This window comes from Lissotriton helveticus, chromosome 8 (genome assembly GCF_964261635.1).
Source record: "Lissotriton helveticus chromosome 8, aLisHel1.1, whole genome shotgun sequence".
NCBI classification, from domain to species: Eukaryota; Metazoa; Chordata; class Amphibia; order Caudata; family Salamandridae; genus Lissotriton; species Lissotriton helveticus.
The window spans coordinates 1,261,309,683-1,261,332,090 of record NC_136069.1 but is presented as its reverse complement, the minus strand read 5'-3'; the positions used below and the strand labels follow the sequence as shown (position 1 = coordinate 1,261,332,090).

General features: G+C 44.1%; 1 protein-coding gene across 1 annotated transcript in view; it reads right to left on the bottom strand.

Moving 5' to 3' along the window:
• The window catches only part of UBE3A (ubiquitin protein ligase E3A), a 337,766-nt gene that overhangs the window by 178,782 nt on the left and 136,576 nt on the right, over positions 1–22,408 (bottom strand). Inside the window, exon 5 of the mRNA XM_078658239.1 lies at positions 9,151–9,295. Coding sequence (XP_078514365.1) covers positions 9,151–9,295 — 145 coding nt within the window. The remainder of the gene's footprint in view (positions 1–9,150; positions 9,296–22,408) is intronic.

Genomic DNA, 22,408 nt, shown 5'->3' with positions numbered 1-22,408 from the left:
GTCCAATTATAGAAGCAGGAGTGAAATGAATGATGGATGAATCTGGACTGGAGTTTTGAATGAACTGCTTGCACCATCATATGCCTATATGCTGAGATACGAGCAGAGGCAGTTCTTGCTGAATGTGAAGGGGAAGATGGCTCCAATTTTTGGGAGGCACATCAGGACATGCAGTTATGGAAGCATGAAAGTCTTGCAAACGTCCTGACGACAAGGATTCTAAGTGTGTAGTGTTTAAGGCATGTGAATAAACTAAATTAGCTTTGCAGAGATCTGGAAAACACACATTCTTGACAAAAATGCAAAATCATGGCATTACTGCTTCCAGAAGGATTTCAGTATTTTAAAGGCTATAATTAAAGCTAAGTACCCCAGCCAAATCATAAAGCAAATATTAGATGCTACATTGTGCTAGTAATAGTAATATCAGAACAAGGAGCTTGCTTGCCACAAAAACAGCAACTTCCAACCCTCAGCATTTTTTTAACAGACAGAAATATGAAAAACTTCTTTCACATCGATTTTCTCTTTCGAAAATGAAAATCTATTTCTAGCAAAGAATTACATAAATTCTCTTAAGATGATTCTTACTAATCTGTTAGAGTTTCTGTCCAAGGTCAACGGGAATCTATTACTTTCTTTCTCAGCTTCAGGGCTGTTCCAATATTATCAGTCAGTCAGTCGATAACTTTATTTCGGTCACAACGGACCATAAAAGTACATAATTAAGTACATACATAGGCAATAAAAAAAAAAATAAAAAACATGAAACAATACAAGAACAATCACAATCATATATTTACATTATTGACAAGGTTAAAACTATGCATCCATCCCATCATAAAACCAGATTCAAAATTCAATATAGTTAGACAATCATTAAGTTTTGTACAAATATTCCAGCTATCCAGTTGATTCAGTAACTGGATGCTTTCCTTTTAGCCGGAAGTAAAAAGAGAGTAAATAATTTCAACACAGAAGACAATTAATTTAAAAAACTTCTACGTTTATGCCACATCCCGTTTAAAAAACGGGAGACGACAAAGACAATAGGGGGATGGGTGTCATACTTTAGGACTCTAAAAGCTTGGGAGCAATGTCTAAAACCTGGGTTTCTACAAATCGGTATCACCCAACTTTTGCGTACAGCATAATAGACAGGGCAGAAATAAAGACGTGAATTTAATTTTCTAAGTTGTGTTTACATGCTGGACACTCAGTATTTTTTTTTCGGTCCTATTTGCTAGTAAACGACATAAAAGGAAGACTGCCCATCCTGAATTGCATATATAATTTCCTCGCCAGTGATGGATAGATCAAGTTTAGGAAGTCATTCTTTTTGTAGTCCTCTTTTATTCTAAGAAACTCAATTGTCAATCTTCCAACTGTAGAGCTCACATGGAGAGACGATAAGTTATAGTGCCTGTAATGACGAACCAGGTCAGCCCTGGATATTGCCGGGCATGCTACATTTGGTGTTTCCCAAAGCTCGGGCCGTCCAATCCTGCTGCTGATTGCCTTAATATGTGTTAGCCACGGTGTTTTCTTACTCCTCATAGCCGCCCAAACCTCCCTAAATTCGTTTCTATAGGAAGCTAATTCAGGGACTATCCATAGTCTTCTCCAATACTTAAGTGGCCTTAATGCCACTTCCTCCTCAATAGGAAGTAGCCCTAGGTCCATACGGAGGGGGACTAGCGGAGTACTAACTGGAAGTCCCGACATATTCCTCATATTATGCTCTACCTTCCTGAGGTTGGTAGGCCTTTGGTGCCCCCAGAGTTCCGCCCCATACACAGTGGCCGCCCTAGCCTGTAGTTTATAGATTTCAATGACAGGAGCAGCTGGCTTGAACTCAGACACTCTGTGCATTTTCAGTATCCCCCCCCCGCCACTTGGGTTAACTTTACTGCTGCCTTTGCTAACTGGGTATCCCATTCTATGTGTTCCGATAGGGTGATGCCCAAATACTCAAAAGTCCTCACTCTCTCAAGGGGAGTGCCGTCCAAAAGTGGGTTTGGGCAGGTCAACCTAGGAGGGTTGAAGATCATAAATTTAGTTTTAGCTAAATTTATCTCCAGGCCTCTCAATGCACAGAAGTCGGCAAAGCCGTCCAGGGTGCGTTGGATACCCGTTGATGTCTTGGACAACAACAAATTGTCGCCTGGAAACTTCAATGCCAGCACCCGACCTGATACTACCCTCGGGGCATCACTGTCCTTGACTCCAAGTAGGTGGTCTATTAGCCCATTATTATATAGACAGAATAAGGTGGGGGCCAGGACGCACCCCCTTTTTCACCGGGAAGCGTGCTGACAGTTCTCCATGCTTCCCGCACTTACTTGTGCATAGGTCTCCTTGCGGAGCCTCATTAGCACATCCAAAAGATATGGTGGGATGCCAAGATCAAACAATACACTCCACAATTTTTCCCTAGAGACCAGATCAAACGCAGACCTCAGGTCAACAAAGATGAGGTAGAGGCTTCCACCCTCCACACTCACTGTTTTCCAATATAGGACCTGAAGTCTGAATATCTGATCAATAGTCGATGTGCTTGTCCTAAAGCCAGCCTGGAAAGGACTCAAGATCTCTTTTTCCTCAATCCAACCCTGGACTCTATCTAAAATAATCCGTCCCATCAATTTTTCGGTAACATCTATCAGGCTGATAGGCCTGTAGTTGGACGGCAAAAGAGGACAACCTTTTTTGTGGATTGGGACTATCTCTGTGCCACACCAGGTGTCCGGCATGTCCATGCCCTTTAAAATAGTATTAAACAAAACGCATAGGTATGGTGCCCAGATTTTTGGTTCTGACCGGAATAGATCCCCGGAGAGCTTGTCTAAACCGGGTGCCTTATTTGGTAGTAGTTTGACGATGGCGGTTTCTACCTCGCGGGGAGTAATCTCTCAAACCCCCTCCAATCGATACTCATGGAGGAGGCTTGTAAGCGAAGTTAAGATACAGTCATCGCCCGAGTTTGCTGGGGCTATATTGGGTTCTATCGATGATCTACCCTCCCTCCCCCCAGAGCTAACTATTGCCCAGAATGTTTTCAAGTCCTTGCACTTGAGGGCAATTCTAAGATCATCCCATTTATCAGCTTCCCAATCTTTCTTTTCTGATTGGGTGACCCGCTTATACTTAAGCCGGCATAGCTTGATCCTTGGCTTATCCTTAGCCTTTACAGCGTTTAACAAATCTGTTTTGGCTTTATGGCAATTAGCATTATACCAGGGATGGACTGAGGCAGGTTTTGCCCTTTTACTTCCTACCTGGTAGAACACATCAAACAAAAGCCTGTCACCCATCCCTGGTTGCAAGTCCATTGACCCAACCTCACCCATTTCTCGAAGGTATGGCACAGCCTGCTGGTAAATGTATGCTAATTTATTTGGAGAACCCTCTATGTGGGGCCTCTTTACTCTCCGCCTGTTGTTGTTTAGCGACAGTGGATGATGTATTGAATTGGGCACTGGTACGGGGTTTGACAGGCCCAAACTCCCTGGTTTAAGTGTCATAACTAGGGCGTTATGGTCACTATCTTTCCTCGGGTGAATCCAAAAGTCTAGCACCCTATCCCATATTCTGGATACAACCAAAATATAATCTAGAATCGAGTTTTGCCCTCAAGGAAGATGAGAGGGTAAGCGATTTTATTTGGAGGACCAGCGACATCCATGCTCTAACTAGTGGAATCTGGGATCCCGGAATATGCCAGTACTGGTCCTCGTCATCTAGGCCATCTGAGTTTGCATTGGTTAGAGGCTCTAACTGGCAGTTAAAATCACCCCCCTATTAGGATAACTGATGGGTCAAGAGTCGAAATAAACTGTCTTAGATGTTCAATTACTCCAGACTCCTGCCCACTCTGCACTGGCCTTGAGTAGATGTTGAATAGGGTGATTTGTGTATTTGCTGGCAGTGTTAGGAGGACACATTGTATATCCAGAGAATTTGTTGGTAACTGCTCTGCTTTGGCACCCAGGTGCGTACCCACCCAGATGCTTAAGCCCCCCGAAGGTCTACCCCTACCCTTCGTTTTGGCCAGTATACTAAAAGTGGAAAAACCTCTCCTCTGGTAATCTTCCAGAGCCCACGTCTCCTGCATTAGACAGACATAGCACTTCTCTAAAAACGAACCCCAATCTGGGCATGATAGTTTGTTTTTAATCCCGGCCAAGTTCCAGGAGAGAATATTGATATTGCCGTTAGGCTCCAACACTTGAGTTTTCTTCTGTACCATAGTGCAGCTGTCATCCCCAATTAATGGGCCATCAGTGTGCATCCCCACCCTACTAGAGTTTGGCCCCTTCTCCCTCAATTTTCTATCGGAGATTCCTCCAGCTACAGGGGGAGCTGCAGCTCTAATTGCACCCTCCTGTGTTGCTGGAAGCGGAGCGCCAAGCAGTACACCAGCATACTTGCTACTACTACCCCACCTTTTGTTTCCCCTTATTAGCTACAAGAGCACTCTCACCCCCCTGAGAGCTAGGTGGGGCGATAGTACAATCCTTTACCACAAAACACTCCCTAACTTCTAATGGACCCTGTTCATCAACGTGGGGGGATAAGAACTGGCTACTCCTTGACCGTCAGTCTACTTGATCCAGAACGGTGAATCTGTTATTTTCAGGTAACATAGCCAACACAGGGATGTGATTGTTATCTCCCTTCCAAATAGTGTAACCTGCCTGGACTCTAAGACCCTGTCTATCCCAATCCCCCCAGGTCTGCCCTCTTCTATTAAGATTAGAATTGAAATTATTAGGAGTAGCAGGGTAAAAGTAGGTTAGGGTAAGGGATTGGATTTGCGTTACTGAGCATGCTGGGACCCAGTTATATATATGTTCGACAGCCCTTCAGTTCCTAAAGTTAATTACAACGCAATCACCCGTAGTATTTTTATTCTTAGACCCCACCCAGTCCACTCTACGAGCAAACAGAATTTCACTAGATACCTGAATGGGAAGTGGCCTGTTATAATTCAGACAATGAATGCATTTATTTTTTAGCTCAATGTAATCCTCCACTTTTCCCTGGCTCAAAACTGGAACCCCTACAAGCACCACAACGTACGGTATCGACTCGGGAGGGAGATCTATGCATGGTAATGCTTTCTTTGATACATCATGCGTCGTTGTGCTTGTTGCTGGAAGTTGTGGTTTCTCAGTCCCTCTACCCCCACCATTCTCCACACATCTACTCATTGATAAATCGTTATTCACAGCATTATCGCTTGATTGGGGTAGAAGTTCAGTAGATGGTGCAGTGGGGGCGGGGGATAATTCAGCTACGTTGCTGGAGGCAGACGAGACAGACGGGTTACAAACTACATTTGTTGGCCTAAACAGCCTCTCTGGATTTCCAGTACCACCTTCGCCCCTTGTATTGTCCTTAGCCTGTGTTTGAACAAACAATAGTTCAAGATGCGAAAGTCTATCTTCTATAGAATTTAGTCTGTCACAGAGAGCAAGACATGTCTTGGTAAATATAATTTCCATTTTGTACCAAAAGTCTGCTCCAAACTCAGTAGGATACTCATCGCCGATACATAATGTAGCCATGGGCACTTGTACAGGTGGCTGGCTTAAATCGGGACTGGTTGGAGTTCTTATCATTGGACTTTCCCCCACATTGCTACATTTCGGGATTTTCACTTTTCTATTTTTCAGTGGAGCTCCTCCGCGCTTCCTTTTAGATATTGGATCCAATACAGAATGTTTAGCCCCCACTTTCAAATTAGATCTACATGCAGACCGTGTTTGCAGTCTCGGAATTGATGGTCAAGGGTGCTCATGGTTTTGCGGAGAAACACGCAGAGCAGCTGGTATGTCATCCGTCCTAGCAAAGGTACTAAGCAGTCCTCCGACAACTTGTGGTAGCTGGCTACCATCGCCTGTATTGCCTCCAGAAGCAATATCTAAAGTTCGTTGTTGCTTTCGAGAGGACGCCTGGGCCAGCCTGCCCATGGACGACCGTTTATCAAAAACGGGATCCAAGGATAACCTCCTTTCGGTCATTTCTATTTCATGGGCCAATACGGAAGATGCCCTAGTTAGAAATTGATCCAATGTGCCCACAATCGACCCGCCAGGTATGGACTTCCCGCCCTTCCCCACCTTGGAGGTAGTCATTGCTTCAGTGGGTTGCAAAACAGCTGCTCCACTGGTAAATTGCAGCAAGAATACAGAAAGAGACAGAAGTAACCAAGACGGACTAATGGTCCAACATACTGGTACTAACCTTCGTATATAGGTTGGATTGATGATGTAAGGGGGGGGGGGGGGGGGGGGGGGCCCGTCCCGTCCGTACTCAAACGGGCCCGCCCTTGGCCAGGTCTTCGCCCAGCGCGCGTCCCGCGCAGCGGGTGCCAGGAGAAGCTATGTAGGCAGCGGGGAGGGGCTACTGCGGCTCTGCTGCTCCCGGCGGTTCTGGGACTTGTAGTCCGCCCCTGGCACTCCAAATGCCCCCACGAAGCGTCCCCCAGGTAAATACAGGCAAGTCAAGGTTCCCACTGTGAAGCGGCAATATTATCTACACCTGTTTAAGTAGGCACACATCTCGGATGGCAGGAGTATTCTTTGTTTACGAATATTAATGAGGACTTCTTCATAGAAAACAATGCCTTCAACTTCAGAGAGAAAACTGGTTCACATTCCAGGCATGAGGACCAGTCCAGCAAGATCCCTTCTTACAGTGACAGCCGAGAGAGAGAGCACCAAGATTCCTTTGTGAGAATTAATACTATAGCTCAAATAGTGTGAGTTACCACAGAATAGGAGATCTCAGCAAAAGGATATCATACGTTTCCACTATCTTTGCATCAGAGTGTACATATTTGATTAAACTTTACAGCGACGTGTATTGCGTCCATTTCAGCAACATAAAGAACAAGTCCGTTTCACTCTGCATGAAGGAAGGTCTCCGTGATTCCACGACATGACTGTCCCTAGGTAGGACTCAGTCAAACAACATTTCCAAGACAGAGAAACATTTGTAGGATGTAAAATAACTATCAATTCTCATTTATGTAAAGTACAGCAACAGAGTATTCTTCAATTATCTACTCTTTCTAGGAAGCATAAGAAATGGTCCACTTGTCAAGTGGGCTTATGTGACTGTGAAGTCAGAAAACCCCATAATTTTAGAGAGCATTATTGTTTGGAACATATATCCTCATACTAGTGTTGCTTAATCTGCTAATTGCTTGAAGTACATTGGTTCGCTGATCCATGAAATCCAAAGCAGCCATTTAGATGAGCAAGATGTAAAATGTATATATAAAAAGGAAATTGGATAACTTAACAGTATAGAAAAGATGGGCAAAAAATCCAATAGGACAGGTTTGCTAAATGCACGGTTCCTCAATTTCCCATAGTTTTCTACCAAAAGGAGCTCATCTGTGCAGAAAAGATTCTCAGATTATAAACACATGGCCTACCCCAGCACCTATTATAAATACAAGAATCTTATCATTAGGCTTTCCTGGATCTCCGTTTTCTGAAATTTTGAATCTGTTGCAGCAGACTGCAAGTGGATAGTATTGTGTGCAGATCTGTATTCAGTTTATATTGCAGCAAAGTGTGTGCACTGGTATTGTGTAAGAGACAAAAGTGAAGCACAAATGGAGGAAAAGACAGCTGGATCCTAACTTCACAGATTTAAGCAGTGAGGAGAACAAATGAGTAGAAATAGTTAAAGAGGATGCGACCAAAACCAAGACATTCCAAAGTGTACTACAAAGCAGAGACACAAACATGATGATGTACTGTTTTGCTGGTCGAATTTACCTAGGACACTGTTCGACTTATGTACTCTGCCACACTGGCATGAAACCATCTACTGCACTTTAAGGCTGCACTGTGGAAATTGCTTCTCCACCAAAGGGGTGGGGATGGGGATGGGAACGACTGGCAGAAATTCAGATAATGACAATGTTGACCAACGTCATTTCCAACACTGAAAAGAGCTTAAGGCGCTTATCACCCCCAACTAACGATGGGTGTTTCCTAGGATTTTGGGCACAAAATGTAATGAAAGCTGGCCAATCTTTCCATGGTGAATTTCACAGTGTTAATTCTACCAAACACAATGGCTGATCTGTGGATTGGGGCAGCTTAACCACCATTATCCTTGGAGAAATTGGCACTGCACCTTAACAGAACCGATGTCGACAAACAGGCATCTCTGCCACACGGACGTGTGGCATCTTATATTGATTTGAATAGGGCAAATAAGCCACCAGGAGCGATAACGGGTAGAAGGACAACAGACAATCCACTATTTTTTGCAGGCATTCTTTGAAAATTCTTCTTTAGAATCAGGCTCCAAATCTAGAAGAGCAACAAAAATCTCTGCAAACATTTGGATGTAAGGTTGCTGTCGTATGGTAGGTTCGGATGAATCAATTTTGAGAAAAAACACTCCTTAAGTAGTACCAGTTGTGCCGATGAGTACCATTAATCAGGGGTAAGAGAAGACTATTGTGTAGGTCTTTCGGATTTTTAACAAAGTGATGTGAGTTTTTATTCATACAGGTTAGTATTAGTCAAACCTGTGCCCACATAAAGGCTGAACAAAATTTATACTACTGGCTTAGGACAAATCCAGTGCTATGAGGAGGATGCACAGCTGCAGGACTGTTTAAAACATTTTACAATGAAAACAAATATAATTGCTGGTAAATTTGCCCAGGTGAAGAAACACCTCATATGAACACAAAGCAAAATATTAAATGCATAAATCTGACACAAACTAGTGGCCCAGTGGATTAATGAAGGGTACGTAGTGGAAAATGCCTCACTTGTCACAGTGGATTGTTGTTCCAAGGGAGTAGAGTATAACCTATTAGAAGCTAATTTTTTGCTAGCTCTACACACTCCTTTTTTCACACCACACGAAATGAACGTGATCTGCACACAATCATTAGAAATCAACCTGTTTATATAAACCTTGTAGCAAATTTTAACAACGAACATTTTACTGCAATGATACTCAACAGGATATTTATGTAATGAGTGCAAATTTACCATGCACTTTTACGATTGCAGACAGAAGACACATTTACAATACACTTTCAGGATTACAGACAGAAGTCAAAGATAGATCACTTACTGAGTCATTAAAACTGAGAAAAATGCTTACCTATATCTGGATTGAAGATTTCTTCCACAACCAACTGAAAAAACTCTTTGGAAACTCCTCCTTCATCCACCCCTTGCTCTCCCTCAAACTCTACATATAACTGCTTCTTCAAGTCAGCGGGATTTTCCATGGCAATCATTTCTAACTATTACATAAACAATAAACAACTGTTAATAGATTACAACGCAATTTGAAACTGATATACTCGTCGAAAAGAGAATATCAATTACTTACAATTATACTCACCCTTAGCATACATGGTAGTCTCCTACCAACTATGGAAATACCCAGCGGTAGAGTCAGACTAACCCACACTTATCATTAGAAGGCAGGGAATGCAAGATGTACATAAACAGTCTTAACCAATCATCTCTCCCCTTTACATATAAATGTAAGAGCAGCAGTAATGCAAGAGGATAGACATAAAAGGGGTCCCGCTTCGCTGCTCACAGCTCGCCGTCAACAGGGCTGCCTGTCAGCCCCAGAGGGGTTCAACGCCGAGGGACTTGTTGCCTTTTGCTGAGGGGACGACCAAGCACGCGACTCCATTGCCCAGGAGCCCGTGCGTGACAACACCTGTGCAGAGGCCCGCCCACCCGCTTACCGGCACTATTTAAACATCTAGTACTTCCCGCCCGCGGGATGCGCGCGGGACGGCCGGGCAAAGGGCGGGCAAAGGGCGGGCAAAGGGCGGGCAAAGGGCGGGCCGTCTGTGGCCGTCCGGGGCAGACCGAGGCAGGGCAGGCCACACATCTAACATCCGGCCTTCAAATCCTGCATCGCGTGAAAGGCATAAAAGGTACTGTGGGGTACATAGGGGGGCCCTGACAACCCAGAAGTCCTGACTTTGTTTTAACTTGACTGGTATTCATTGCTTCACTTTAAATTAGGCCCTGAGAGTGCCTCTAACTATTTGTTTGTATGAACAATGGGCAAGAAAAAGTCTATGGAAGGGGTGGCACAACAGTCACAATCAAAAAAGGGGAAAAAGGCTAAAAAGATCATCCATCCTGGTTCAAATTGTACTCTGACACAAATTGAAGCTCTTGTTAATGACCTTGAAGAAATTTTGGTAGAAAACCCTAATACCCAACATGAGGTGAACCCTGATCCGCGGGTAGAAGGCCAAGGACAGCGACGAAGAAAAGTGATACCTGCTATTTTTAATAAAAAGCCCCCGCAAAACACTACAATTTGTATTGTTCATAATCCACAAGAGGGTACCCCTGGTTTATACAAACCTGAAATCTCTGAAGAGATTAACTCTATAAATGCTATTTGTGGAAATACTGATGATGGGGGTACTCCAACAAATGTAGGGGGAGCTAGTTACTATATGCACTAATAAATTTGCCGTGTTGGAAGGCGAATCAGGGGAAGCTGCAGATGTAATTGCGCAGGCTGCCAAAAGGGGTACCAGGGTCAAGGACGTAAGCGTAGAAGCAGAAGAAGACTGCCCAAAATGTGGGTCTTTCAATAGGGTGATCCTGAAGAAATTAGAGAAGCTAGAAAGGGATATGGTCTTCATAAAAAAAGCTACTCGAATCCCCATCCCAGAAATGAAATATCGATATGGCAAATAAAAAACTCTGCAGCCTAGAACAGCCGCATTACATACGACAACATCCAATTTAATAAAACCCTCAATTCCCGGGAAGCCCCATGAGGGTGTACTATCAAAAAAAGGGCAGCTGGTCCGCAGTTTGGGGGTTATGGATACACCCGTGGTACAGCACAGTCGCAGCACTATGTCATATGCAGAAAATGTGAAGTCATGGGATATAGTACCGGGAAACAAGCCCTCATACCAGAGTGCACTACCTCTCAAGGATATACGGTTGGGAAGAGATGGGAAACTTAAGGCAGGCCAAAATACAATACCCCAACTAAGTGCTACAAGAAACCCAGACACTACAGTTTATATGACAGGGGTCCCCAAACTAAATCTGAACTCAGGGCCTGAACCAAGAGAATCTATCCACAACAAAGCCATCCATTGGATTAGATATGTGAGGGGTTGTAGATCCATCATCAGGGAGGACATAATTAGTGTTAAGAGACTGTCCCTGTTCAGCTCCCACACAGATTGTATCGAAATCCCAACTTTGTAATAAATCATTGGCAGATAATCTAGTGGCTCTAGAGTTTCGGACCTGCCCCCGAAACACTCTAACATCCAGATTAGATCCTCCCCTTTGTGGTTAACAACAAAAGACAATGATTTTTCAGATTTAAACAGAATAGATTGACTACCTAAAGATAACTGTAGTACCAATCTGGAAAGTAGCCTTAACATGGATACTGATGGAAACATACCTACTATAGTTAACGAACCCCCAAGCCCCTACAGTATAGATCCCCCAAATCAGAATAGAAGTGGACATAACATGGAAGAGGAGGGCAATCTAGGTACAATCCGTATTCTCTCCTGGAACATTGCAGGCCTAAAAAAAACCTGGCAATTCCAGAATGGAACGATTTTATTGATTAGTATGAGGTATGAATGTTCCAGGAGACCTGGAGTACGACACCCCTGTATAAAACAGGTTACTCCACCTTTTTTGTCCCTGCTGTAAGTCACGGCAGGGGCCGCCCATCAGGAGGACTTATTATATGGGCGAAGGTAACATTGAATTGGGACATTACCCGCCATAATTCAAACTTAGAAGATATCTTGCACCTATCATTCAAGGGCCCCCTGAAGGGTAATAGAGTAGACTTGTTTAACGTGTATGCTAGAGGAATGCCAGCCTCTAAAAATTCGGCCACAATATCATTATTGGAATTCGCCCTAGAGGGCACCCCCCCCACGATCCAACATCATTGTGGGAGGCGACCTCAATTGCACGTATGAACCCTTAACTGAGGATGATCTACTGGGGGTTATTGAGGAGGATATCAAACAGTCTATCCCTCCATTGAATTTGAGACCTATTAAGAGATGGTCGGTTAGGGCATTGCAGATCAATGCCCTGACATTGGAACACAATATACGTGCACTAAACGGTAGAAGGACTTCGGACCCTAATGGGGCCATGACTTTTAATAGCCCCAATGGCCAGTCTCGTATTGATTACATCCTCCTGGATACAAGATTATGGGGGAACGTGGTTGATATGGAAGTTAAACAGATGCCGGATAGTGACCATAATCCCCTTTGTGCAGATGCAGAAATAAGTTTGGGATCTAAAAAGGAAGACTCTAAGTAGCCTCCCATGCACTAAAGAAGTAGTCCCATCTAACTGTAATAGAAGGTTAAAGTGGCACAAGGTGGCATGCCAAGAGGAAACTCTGACTAGTATAGGCCTCTTGGTAGCATCAAAGGGTATGGAACTTAGTATGCTCAATGTCTTGCAGGTTGATATACCTAGTTCAGATCTTAGTAAAACTTACAGGGATTTCATAGAAAGCATAGGCTCCTATTTTAAGACCACAGAACCCAGAGGACGAAGAAACAATTCATCTAAAAATGGCAACCCTTGGTTCTCAGTAGACTGTAGGAAAAAGAGAAAAGTCATTTCACTAGCTGTCCGTAAAAGGGATCCCATAGCTTTAAGGGTAGCTAGAAGAGAATATAAAAGCACAGTAGAATTGGCAAAACGGACATGGGAGGAAGATCATTGGCAGGAACTTAGCCTTCCAAAAAGACTCAACTGTCTTTTGGGACCCAATAAATAAATCATCAAGAAGGGGAGTGGACTCTGTCCCACACCATATAACTGAACAACAATGGCACTCCCACTTCTTGAATCTCTATTGTTGTGAGGCTGACTCCGAACAACTGCTAGATCTACAACTAGAACCAGAGCTAGCCAATTTGAACATTGAACCAGCTGACCCCTTTACCTTTCTTGAGGTCCAAGCAGCCATTAAAAATATAGCCCCTGGAAAGGCCGCTGGTCCGGGCGGCTTGCCTGGCGACCTTTTACTACATGATCCGACCCTATGGGCTAACCTTATTTTTCCTCTGATTAATCTCCTGGCACAGGGCTACCCAGTCCCTGATTTGTGGAAAGGAGCAGAAGTGGTCACAATAAACAAGAAAGGGGCTAGGGAGGACCCTGCCAACTACAGACCGATAAGTCTGATTGATGTAATTCAGAAGGTGGTTGGCAGGGTTCTCATATCCAGAACGGTGACATGGCTAGAGGAGGGAGACATCCTGACACACCTACAAGTGGGATTTAGGCAGAAGGTGGGTACAATAGACCAAGTCTTCAGATTTACAGCGATATATTGGAAAACTGTCTCCGTTGGTAAAGGCTCATTATATCTGGCCTTTATAGACCTGAAAACCGCCTTCGACCTTGTCCCGCACATTAAACTATGGCAGGTACTTCAGGATATGGGCTTCCCACGTTATCTCCTCGAGCTGGTAAAAAGATTACACGATGGCACCTATGCAAGGATCAGATGGGGGAGTGAGGGTCTATTGACTGATAAAATACCAGTGAACAGGGGGGTCCGCCAGGGCTGTAAGATGGCCCCCACTCTGTTCTCCCTCTTCATAAATGGGGTGGCAGACTACTTGAGGGAGGACTCAGTGTACGCTCCCACCCTGGCGGGAGAAAAAATACCAACCCTCCTTTTCGCGGACGATACCCTCCTAATGTCCAAAACCCCCTGTGGTCTCCAGAAACTTTTGGATAGGTTTGGTATCTTCTGTGAGGAACGTGGGCTAACAATCATCACCACAAAAACAAAACTAATGGTATTGTCCCAAACCAAGAGACCCAGGAAGATCAATGTGGCACTCAATGGATCCTTATTGGAAGAGGTGGACGCTTTTGACTACCTGGGAGTAAGGGTAAACCGCAGAATGAAGTGGGACTTCCATCTAGCAAAAATGCTCCTAAATCTGAAAAGAGTTACAGGAGCCATCTCTAGAGAGCATCGAGCCTCCACCAGTAGGCCCATTGCCCCTGCCCTTGTTGTTTATGAGGGGAAAGCACTGGCTGCAGCAACTTACGGGTCAGAACTATGGGGTTTTGACAATATCTAAGAATTAGCCAAAATTGAGAATACGTTTTTAAGAGACTTGGTGGGCCTTCTAGTTTCCACCCCCTTGAAACCATTATTTCATGATATGGGCCCACGCTCAATTAAAGATATTGTCAGCCTCCGTCCATTATTATATTGGGTGCGATTGAGAAGGACACTGGAGTTGGCACATTATGCAGTAGCCTTAGATGAACTTATCACCCTGAATAGGTCGGCAAAGATTGTATGGCTGCACAAATTGAGGGAACTGACTATCAACTTGGGGCTAAGTGAAGCATGGTTGTCCCAATCACCGCCCCCGAAAGAAACCATCAAGAAAATATATTGGGAATGGGTTCAAGCCAGGGAGCTCGAAAAATCAAATTGGGGTGTTCTAACTGATCAGTTTTTAGAGTGTAAGCCGGTGAGGAAGTTGGAACCTTTTTTAGATATTATTAAAGCACCCAGAGACAGAACCCAGTTTTTAAGACTTAGACATGGAACACTTCCCCTGAATGCATTTACCAGGCGCTGGAAGGCTTCTCTGTCTAATCATGCTAGCTGCCCGGGATGTGCAAACCCCACAGAGTCCTTAGCCCACTTCCTGTTTGCTTGTAGAGCATATAGTGGGCCCAGGAGAAGATGGTTAAAACCAGTTTGTAGAGAACTGGGAGTCAGGCACCACGTGACGGCACTACGTATATTGGTAACGGACACAACATCTATGATGGTCGTCTGTGGAGTTGCAAAATTCCTGGGGAAAGCTTGGCAGATACGTTCAGGGCTAGTAAAATTGAGAATGGGCTAGGAAACTCTGTATGATAATTAATTTAACTACCCAAAGAAACAAATATCTGTAGTTCTCTGTCTTAAGGTTTTTTCATATTTTATTCTTAACTGTTTATTGTCTCTATATGCTGAATAAGGATTTTTTTAAAGATTTTATATTCTTTTATGATGAAATTGCATGTACTTTTATGATAATTTTTATCGAATAAAGTATTACAACAACAACAACAACAACATAAAAGGTGCACACATTCTAGTAATCAAAGACAGCCTGTGACAAACAGTACTAATGCTACTACATGGAAGATTCGTTTCCTTAGACTTAAATTCAGTTACGATGTCTAAGGAACTGAGTAGTTCCTCAGAGATCAGTTGCGATCTCGGAGGAACTACCACCAAGCAGATAATGCTGGGATAACTTTGATCAAACCAGAGCATCATTATGAGCATGTACTACAACACTGTTAGCCTGTCACACCTGCATAATGGGAACTATAGAGAGAATGGCAGGCCATGTGGCCCATACTGTGATCCCTTTCTATTATGAAATAAAAACCAACGCTGGCAAAGCGAACAAGTATGGACCCGACGAACTGGTGCGATGGTTAGCTCTTTTTTTCACCACAAGCATACACTATAAAAATACATGGGAAAAAAACATGCTGTAGTGCAAGCATGGCAGCCATTTGCCTGCAATAAAATTAAATGAACCATTGAATATAATTTTGATTGAACAAGCAGGTGTGTTTGGAACAAGTAAACAACATATTTTCAAGGTTAGCGCACATCAGAGAAAAGGAAATCTTACTTACCCTGTAAGTATCTGTTCATAGCATGTAGTGGTGTAGATTCACAAGCTCTGCATGCTCTTGCCACTTAGTGTTGGGCTCAGACATTACAAAACAGATTAGAGAAAACAGATGTGCTGTGACAACTCCCTTAGTCCGGAATGCAAATGGGCACCCATTGATCTGAGACAGATGCAGGATCTGCTGATGTTCCGAAGGAAAATAAAAACCTGGCTATTTCCCGGAGCTTGAGCTTTTTGCATGGTCCTCTGCAGCACCATTGTGGCAGTGCACATATATCTCTGAGCCAGGATGCCCGTAGGGTTACAGTGCGCTTTACAAGTCTGGATAACAATAACAACTCCACCCTAGGTGGTTTCCCGCTCAGCGGGTGAAGGTGAAGTGCAGAGTAAGACTACTGATGTGCAGTGTGCACTGTAATTTGTTGAAATTGAAAATTATGAGGAAAGTACATGTGAAATTCCAATCAGAAGCTTGCAGGATAAGTAACATTTCCCGTTCGTAGTATGTGTGGGTGCGGATCAACATGCTGTACATCAATTGCAAACCACTCCACGTCAATTGTAAACCACTCCAAATCAATTGTAAACTACCCCACATCAATTGTAAGCCACTCCCAAGCAGTGGCTAGTCGGTTGATGATGCAGATTTTTGGAACAATGTTGTTAACATAGGTTTGTTAACCATAGTATTTTGGCGGGGTAGTATGGCCACAGAGTAATACTGTGTAAAGGTGTGTGTTGTTGATCAGGTGGCTGCCTGGCTGACGTCTTGTAATGGCAGGTTACCTGGAAGGCTGTGTGCGCCCTATTTTTGAAAGTACAGTAGGCCCTGGGAGGTACAGTTAGTATGCATTGCACCTTGTAACTCCTCAATTGGAAATGGGGTTACCCTTGTGATGTTTAGTACAGGCTACCAAGGGCCAGTTCACATTGTAGAAGGGCTTAGTCCTGTTAATACAGTACATGAGTGCCAGCTTGATGTGTAATGTGTACAATGGCCTTTCCACTGCCAAATCTGGTTGTGCATAGAAATTTAAAAAAATAAAAAATAGAAAAAGACAGTTTTGGTTGCTGTGGAAAGCATTAACAAAAACTTAAGATCCGTTCGGAAGACCGCCTTTCCCTTGTGCAACTGAATTCAAGAATCTTGAATGGGTGAATGCAAATAGCTCACTGATGTGTCTAAATGAGGTTATGGCTATAAAAAAAGCCAAGTTAGTACTGTGGATTGTAAGAGTGGAGGACTTCAAAGTGTGGGCTCATAAGCCTTGAGGGAACTATGTACAGGTTCCACACAGGAGCTGGGGTGTCCTAGGGGATATTACCCTTTGAAATCACTCGATGAATGCCTTAACTACAGGGATCTTGAAGAAGTATGAGTGTGTCCTATTCTGAAAGTACGCAGTGGCAGCAGTTAGTTGAAGATGCATGGAAGTATAAGCAAGACCTACCTTATGTGGGTGTAGAAGGTAGCAAATGAGGTCTTAAAACAGCTAGACCTCATTAAAGTCAGGGTTCAATTTGCAGCAATGGAAAAAGATATCCCATTTAGGTGCATAACGTGCCTCATGCAGTATAGTAATGCATTCATCAGGGTTTAGGCAGCCAGATAGTAGGACCTCAGATGCAAGATTTCTAGTTTGAGCAGTTTAGTCGGAGTGTTTGATTGGACTGTGCTGCTGTATGAGAAGGTCCGGCCTGATGGGTAGCTTTTCTTGGGGCAGGAGCTCCGAGTACCAGGGCCATCTGGCCGCAAAGATAAGGGTCGTAGACACCTGCCTGACCTTCCTCATCATGTACAGGTTGAGAGTGAGGGCGAAAAACAGACAAATATCGTTTACCAGTTCATTCATAGTGCATTGCGTGGGACTGTGGATGTGGGTACCTGGAGATTACGTTTTTGAGTGATTTCTGGGGTGACAAAAGCAGATGACTCTCCCCCCCACCTTGTTGAAAGTATTTGCAGGTGGAGTTCCCACACATGGACGTGGTGATGGGTCAGACTTAGCAGGTCTGAAAAGTTGTTGTACACCCCTGGCAGGTGCTCGACTAACAGATCTTGTTGTGGATTGCTCAGCGCAAGATCATTTGTGCTACCGCACATAGTGAGGGCAGTATCCCACTGCTTCTGTAGAGGATAGCTGTCATGTCACCCCATTTTCACTAAGACCACTTTGATGTGGACAAGCTTAAAAACTTTGAGGGCTAGTCAGACTTTGCATAGCCATGTTGTCAACATGTATGCCCCACCCTGTGACTGTTCCATCAGTGGTGTTGATCACCTGTGGAAATGCGTGCAAATAAGGCCTTCCGAGCAACATGTTTCTGTTCCACCATTGCAGAGAGTGCCAGGTGCCTTTATAAACACTAGATCTTCCCAGTGACTGCCCACTTGTGATCATAGCTTGGTGAGGCACTGTTGGAGTGGGCATATGTTTAGTCTGGTATGTAACACAATTACTATGCATGAATGCTATCATATTCAAGAACTTTAATGCAGTTCTTACTGTGAGTGGATGAAAGGACTGAAAATGAGGGTAAAGCTGCAGCAAATGCATCGCTCTCGATCTTGAATACGTGTTACCTGCGACATTGTTTAACACTAAGCCCAAGAAGGACTACATCTCTTAGGCTCGGAGGGGGGATTTGTTTGGGTTTATGAAGGTTGTGAAGAAGGTACACCATTGTCTGAGTGAATGCTATGCATTGGTGCCTGCTGCTCCGCCTAATCAGCCAGTCATCAATGTATAATAAGACATAAATGCTGCCTCTGCAGAGATGTGCAGTCACCACTGAGAGGCACTTCATGAACAACCTGGGAGTCGTGTTGACGCCGAAGAGTAGGACTTTCAATTGGTAGTGTTGTCCATGAAATGAAAATACTGGTGATGGGCAGAGCCGATGTGAGTGTGGAAGCTGGAGTTCTTTGTGACTAGTGCCATCCTGAATCTTGTTGTTTGAGCAGCGGGACGACGTCCGGCAGGGGGAAATTGCTCCAAAAGGATGCAGCAGTTTAGAGCTAGAGGGATCCATTCTTCTTTCAAAATGAGGCGGTACAGGGAGTACACACCTTTGTTTCATTCGTGAGGTGGCACGACGTTTGGATCAGCGTTTGAACCTTCTCTTCCAAGAGTGTGAGGTGGTCTTGGTAGTGGATGTAGCAGGGAGGTGCTATTTTGGGTGTAGCATTCTAGGCAATAGCCCAGCTGAACTACTGTTAAAACCCTTTGGTCCGAGATAATTTCTGCCCAGCGGAAATGGAAATTTTTAAGTCATCCCACAACAGATGCGTGATTAAGGGGAGTGCTGCCAAATTAGTGTTTGGAGGCTCCTTTACCAGAGCAGCCTCAACCCGCCAACTGTGAAACAAATCTATAACCATCCCCTGCCCACTTGCAAATCCTAAAAGACCTGTACCTGAGAGGTGTGTGGCCTTGGCCAGGTTCTTTGTTGCGGTCTGTGAAATGCCTCCCTTGGAGGGACAGTTTGTTTGGTGGCTATGGACTTTGCTATCTCAGTGTACTTTTTTATTTTTTCAAAATCTCAGCCAGTTGGGCCAAAGAGCTGTTCTCTATCGAAAGAGGGGATTGGGAGGTGCTATTTTACTCCAGAATGAACTCAGAGTGCAGCCATGCATGCCGGCACTGCAGAATGCTCATATTAATTCTGCAGGAAGCAGTATTTGTAGCATCAAGTGAACAGCTGGCATTTGAAATAATATCCAGGACTACAGAGCTCTTCCCTCTTCTTCCTGTAGGTTTCAGGGATGTGCTGCGTCAGATCCTCCACTTCCTCCCAATGAAACCGGTCGTGCTTTGGATGTAAGCCAACAGAATTGGTAATACCCCAGTGAGTAGCTGCAACAACTGCCACATGCTTGACAGCAGTACTAAGGTGCTTGCTTTTCTTATCTGGTAGGGGAGTGTCATATGGAAGGTGTCAAGAGGCATGATTCTGTGGAGGCACCACTGAGGAATCCGGGGGTTGGGGGGCCAGGCCAAGGATGTAGGGTAGCTAATGAGAGAATATTTAAACTGCTTTCCGACCCATAGCGTGATAACCTTTGCGTTAACCAGTTCTTTATAAGTATTCAAGAGCCAATTTTAGCACGTCCTTGAGCAGGAGAAGGATCTGGACAGTGAGTGTGCTCTGTTTTGGAAAGGGTCTCCACCTGTTAGTCATCCTACTCCAGTGAGTCTTGTAGTGGTAGGCTGTGTTCTGAATCACCACTTGATATGCGGTGATATAATCTGGTGGGTAAGGCTTTACTGGGAATAGCTCCTGATCAGGGGTTCACATTTATCATCCGAGGTGTCGTTCCCATTGCCCAACCTTAGGGGCTGGTCATAGGGGACTTCATCCTTATAGTAGTTGCCTGGGTCTGAGTTGGCGTGCACCTACTTCGCAGGTGACTACGATGGTTGTGGAGGTGGTGTGTGTGGGCGCGGCGGTGGTGGAGGAGGCAGACTAGGGGATGAATTATGTGGATAAAGGCATTTGAAATGGTGGGCTTGTGTCTTTGTCTTTACACTTCTTTGGACATTGGATGCCTAGGTGTGCTGAAGGAAAGATGATCTTCGAAAGTCAGTGTGTGGTTCTCTGGGAATCAGGGGATGCATCACTGATGGCCATTCTGGGGCAGCTTGGCGATGATTTTGCAAGTCTTGTGATGACCGTCTTCTGTGTAGCATCGAGCTCCTCCACCAACTTCTGTAGGATATGTGCCTCAGATTCATTAAATCCCAACATAAAAGGCATCTTCTGCATCAACTAGGCGCTCAATTTATTCTCTGGAGTCAGTGTGCTTGACACCTGTAGATCGGAGGGGGGGGGGTAGTGTGTGGTGGTGTGGGAAGGGTTAGGGTTGACGTCATGGCTCAAGGCCTGATCAGCTCCACAACCTTACGCCAGTACGGTACTGGAAGGCCAGTAGGTGGCTGCTTCTTTCTTTTCTGCTCAGGGCTCATTTCCCAACTCCTGTGGGAGCAGAGCCCTGCCTCAGCTTGGGGAGTTTAGCGGCACAACTGGCTTTGCTGCACTGGAGTTATACGCACTCTCCTAGAAGTCTTCGTTTTGAAACAGTGGATGCTGTGTCTTGGTCTTCGTCCTTTGTAATAATTAACAACACCTTCCCGGAGCTGGGTGTTGGTTGGGCAATATGGATCACGGAGTGTCCTGCCTCCTGCTAAATGTTGATAGAGTCTTGCTCCCCAAAAATAATGGAGGTCTCAAAAGCTGCTACTTCTTTGTGTATGCCCACTGCCTTTCCCTTCGACAAAACTCTCATTGCAACAGGAGGCACAGGTGGTCTTGTGGTTGGTTGGTAGAGGCAAAGGTTGTAAACAAAGTGCTGGTCCAACTAAGTATACTTGTTTTGCACCTTGTACAAATATGGAAGGATGTGCATTGCAACGTTCCCTTTGTGTATTAATTACATGAAGTGAGTTCGTTGAGAACAATAGGTGACACTTCGATTAAGGTGTCAAGAAATCTCAATGGGATGGCTGTTGTTGGTTGAGAAGATCAAGTTTTTTTTTCCAGCTGAGAGAGCAGATGGATGGCTGAGAAGCGCACAGTGATGGTTAATCCAGTCTTCAGTTTGAAACAGTAGAGCAAGTAGACCTAAAAAAGCCACAAGGAACCAAATCTGTCACAAGGCTGTTGCAGCACGTCAGAACTTGATGACAGGGAAAAACCAATCTAGGGTGGTGTAAGTACTTATGTGAATTATGGTCCAAGGGAAGAGTCACATCACCTTCTGTCACTCGAAACTTCTTTGACGAGAAAAAACAACTTGTAATGTCTGAGCCCAAGAACACATGCCTTAAGTAGGTTGAGCATGTGCATATACAGCTACCCATACTGCAAACATATGAATTTTATTTGTGCGAAGATAAAGTACTACTGTCTTTAAATTACTGTAACTGAAGATATCGCTTAAACGAAAAGAAGACTTATGGAAAAAAAGGAATAAAGAATGAAACCAGGCATGGCCGTTATTTACAGTGCAAGAGTGAGTGGATAAAGTGGGCTGACCCATCACCACATGCTGTGATCCGAGGAAACTAGATGTGAATGTCAGCCGAACAGAATAATTGATGAAAAGAGCTGACCCAAGCCCCTTTATATGTGAATGCATGTAAAAAACGATGATATATATATATATACACACACACACACATATATATTTTAATTTCTGAAGCCCATATTTCTATTATAAATTAAACATATTTCCGCATTAATGCAATGTGGCACTGAACAGCAAATCATATGGAAGTTCAAAACAAGTTTTATGATGGAAAATGGATGGCTGCACAGCATTACCGTGTAGAAAAGGAAAGCAACCTTGCTCATTGTGAAGCATGAAGGATTCATTTGAGTCCATTAGAAACTTCACATAAAGCACACTCCAAGGAGATTCTTATTGCACCCCCAAACTAAATCAGACAAGGTAAAGGAATTAGGCTATGTAATGTGTTTCTGGAAACCCATTAGCTGTATTTATTTGGGATTTAGCACATGTAATGGAATACAATTGACTGACGGTGCAAGACAGCAATTTTACCATGATCCCAAGAGTCAAAAACCAAAACATATACTGTAGAACTGCAATTGGATGTAATTTTTTCCTGGTTGGTAGGAGAATATTATTTTTTCCATTTGGCCAGGCTCAGTTAG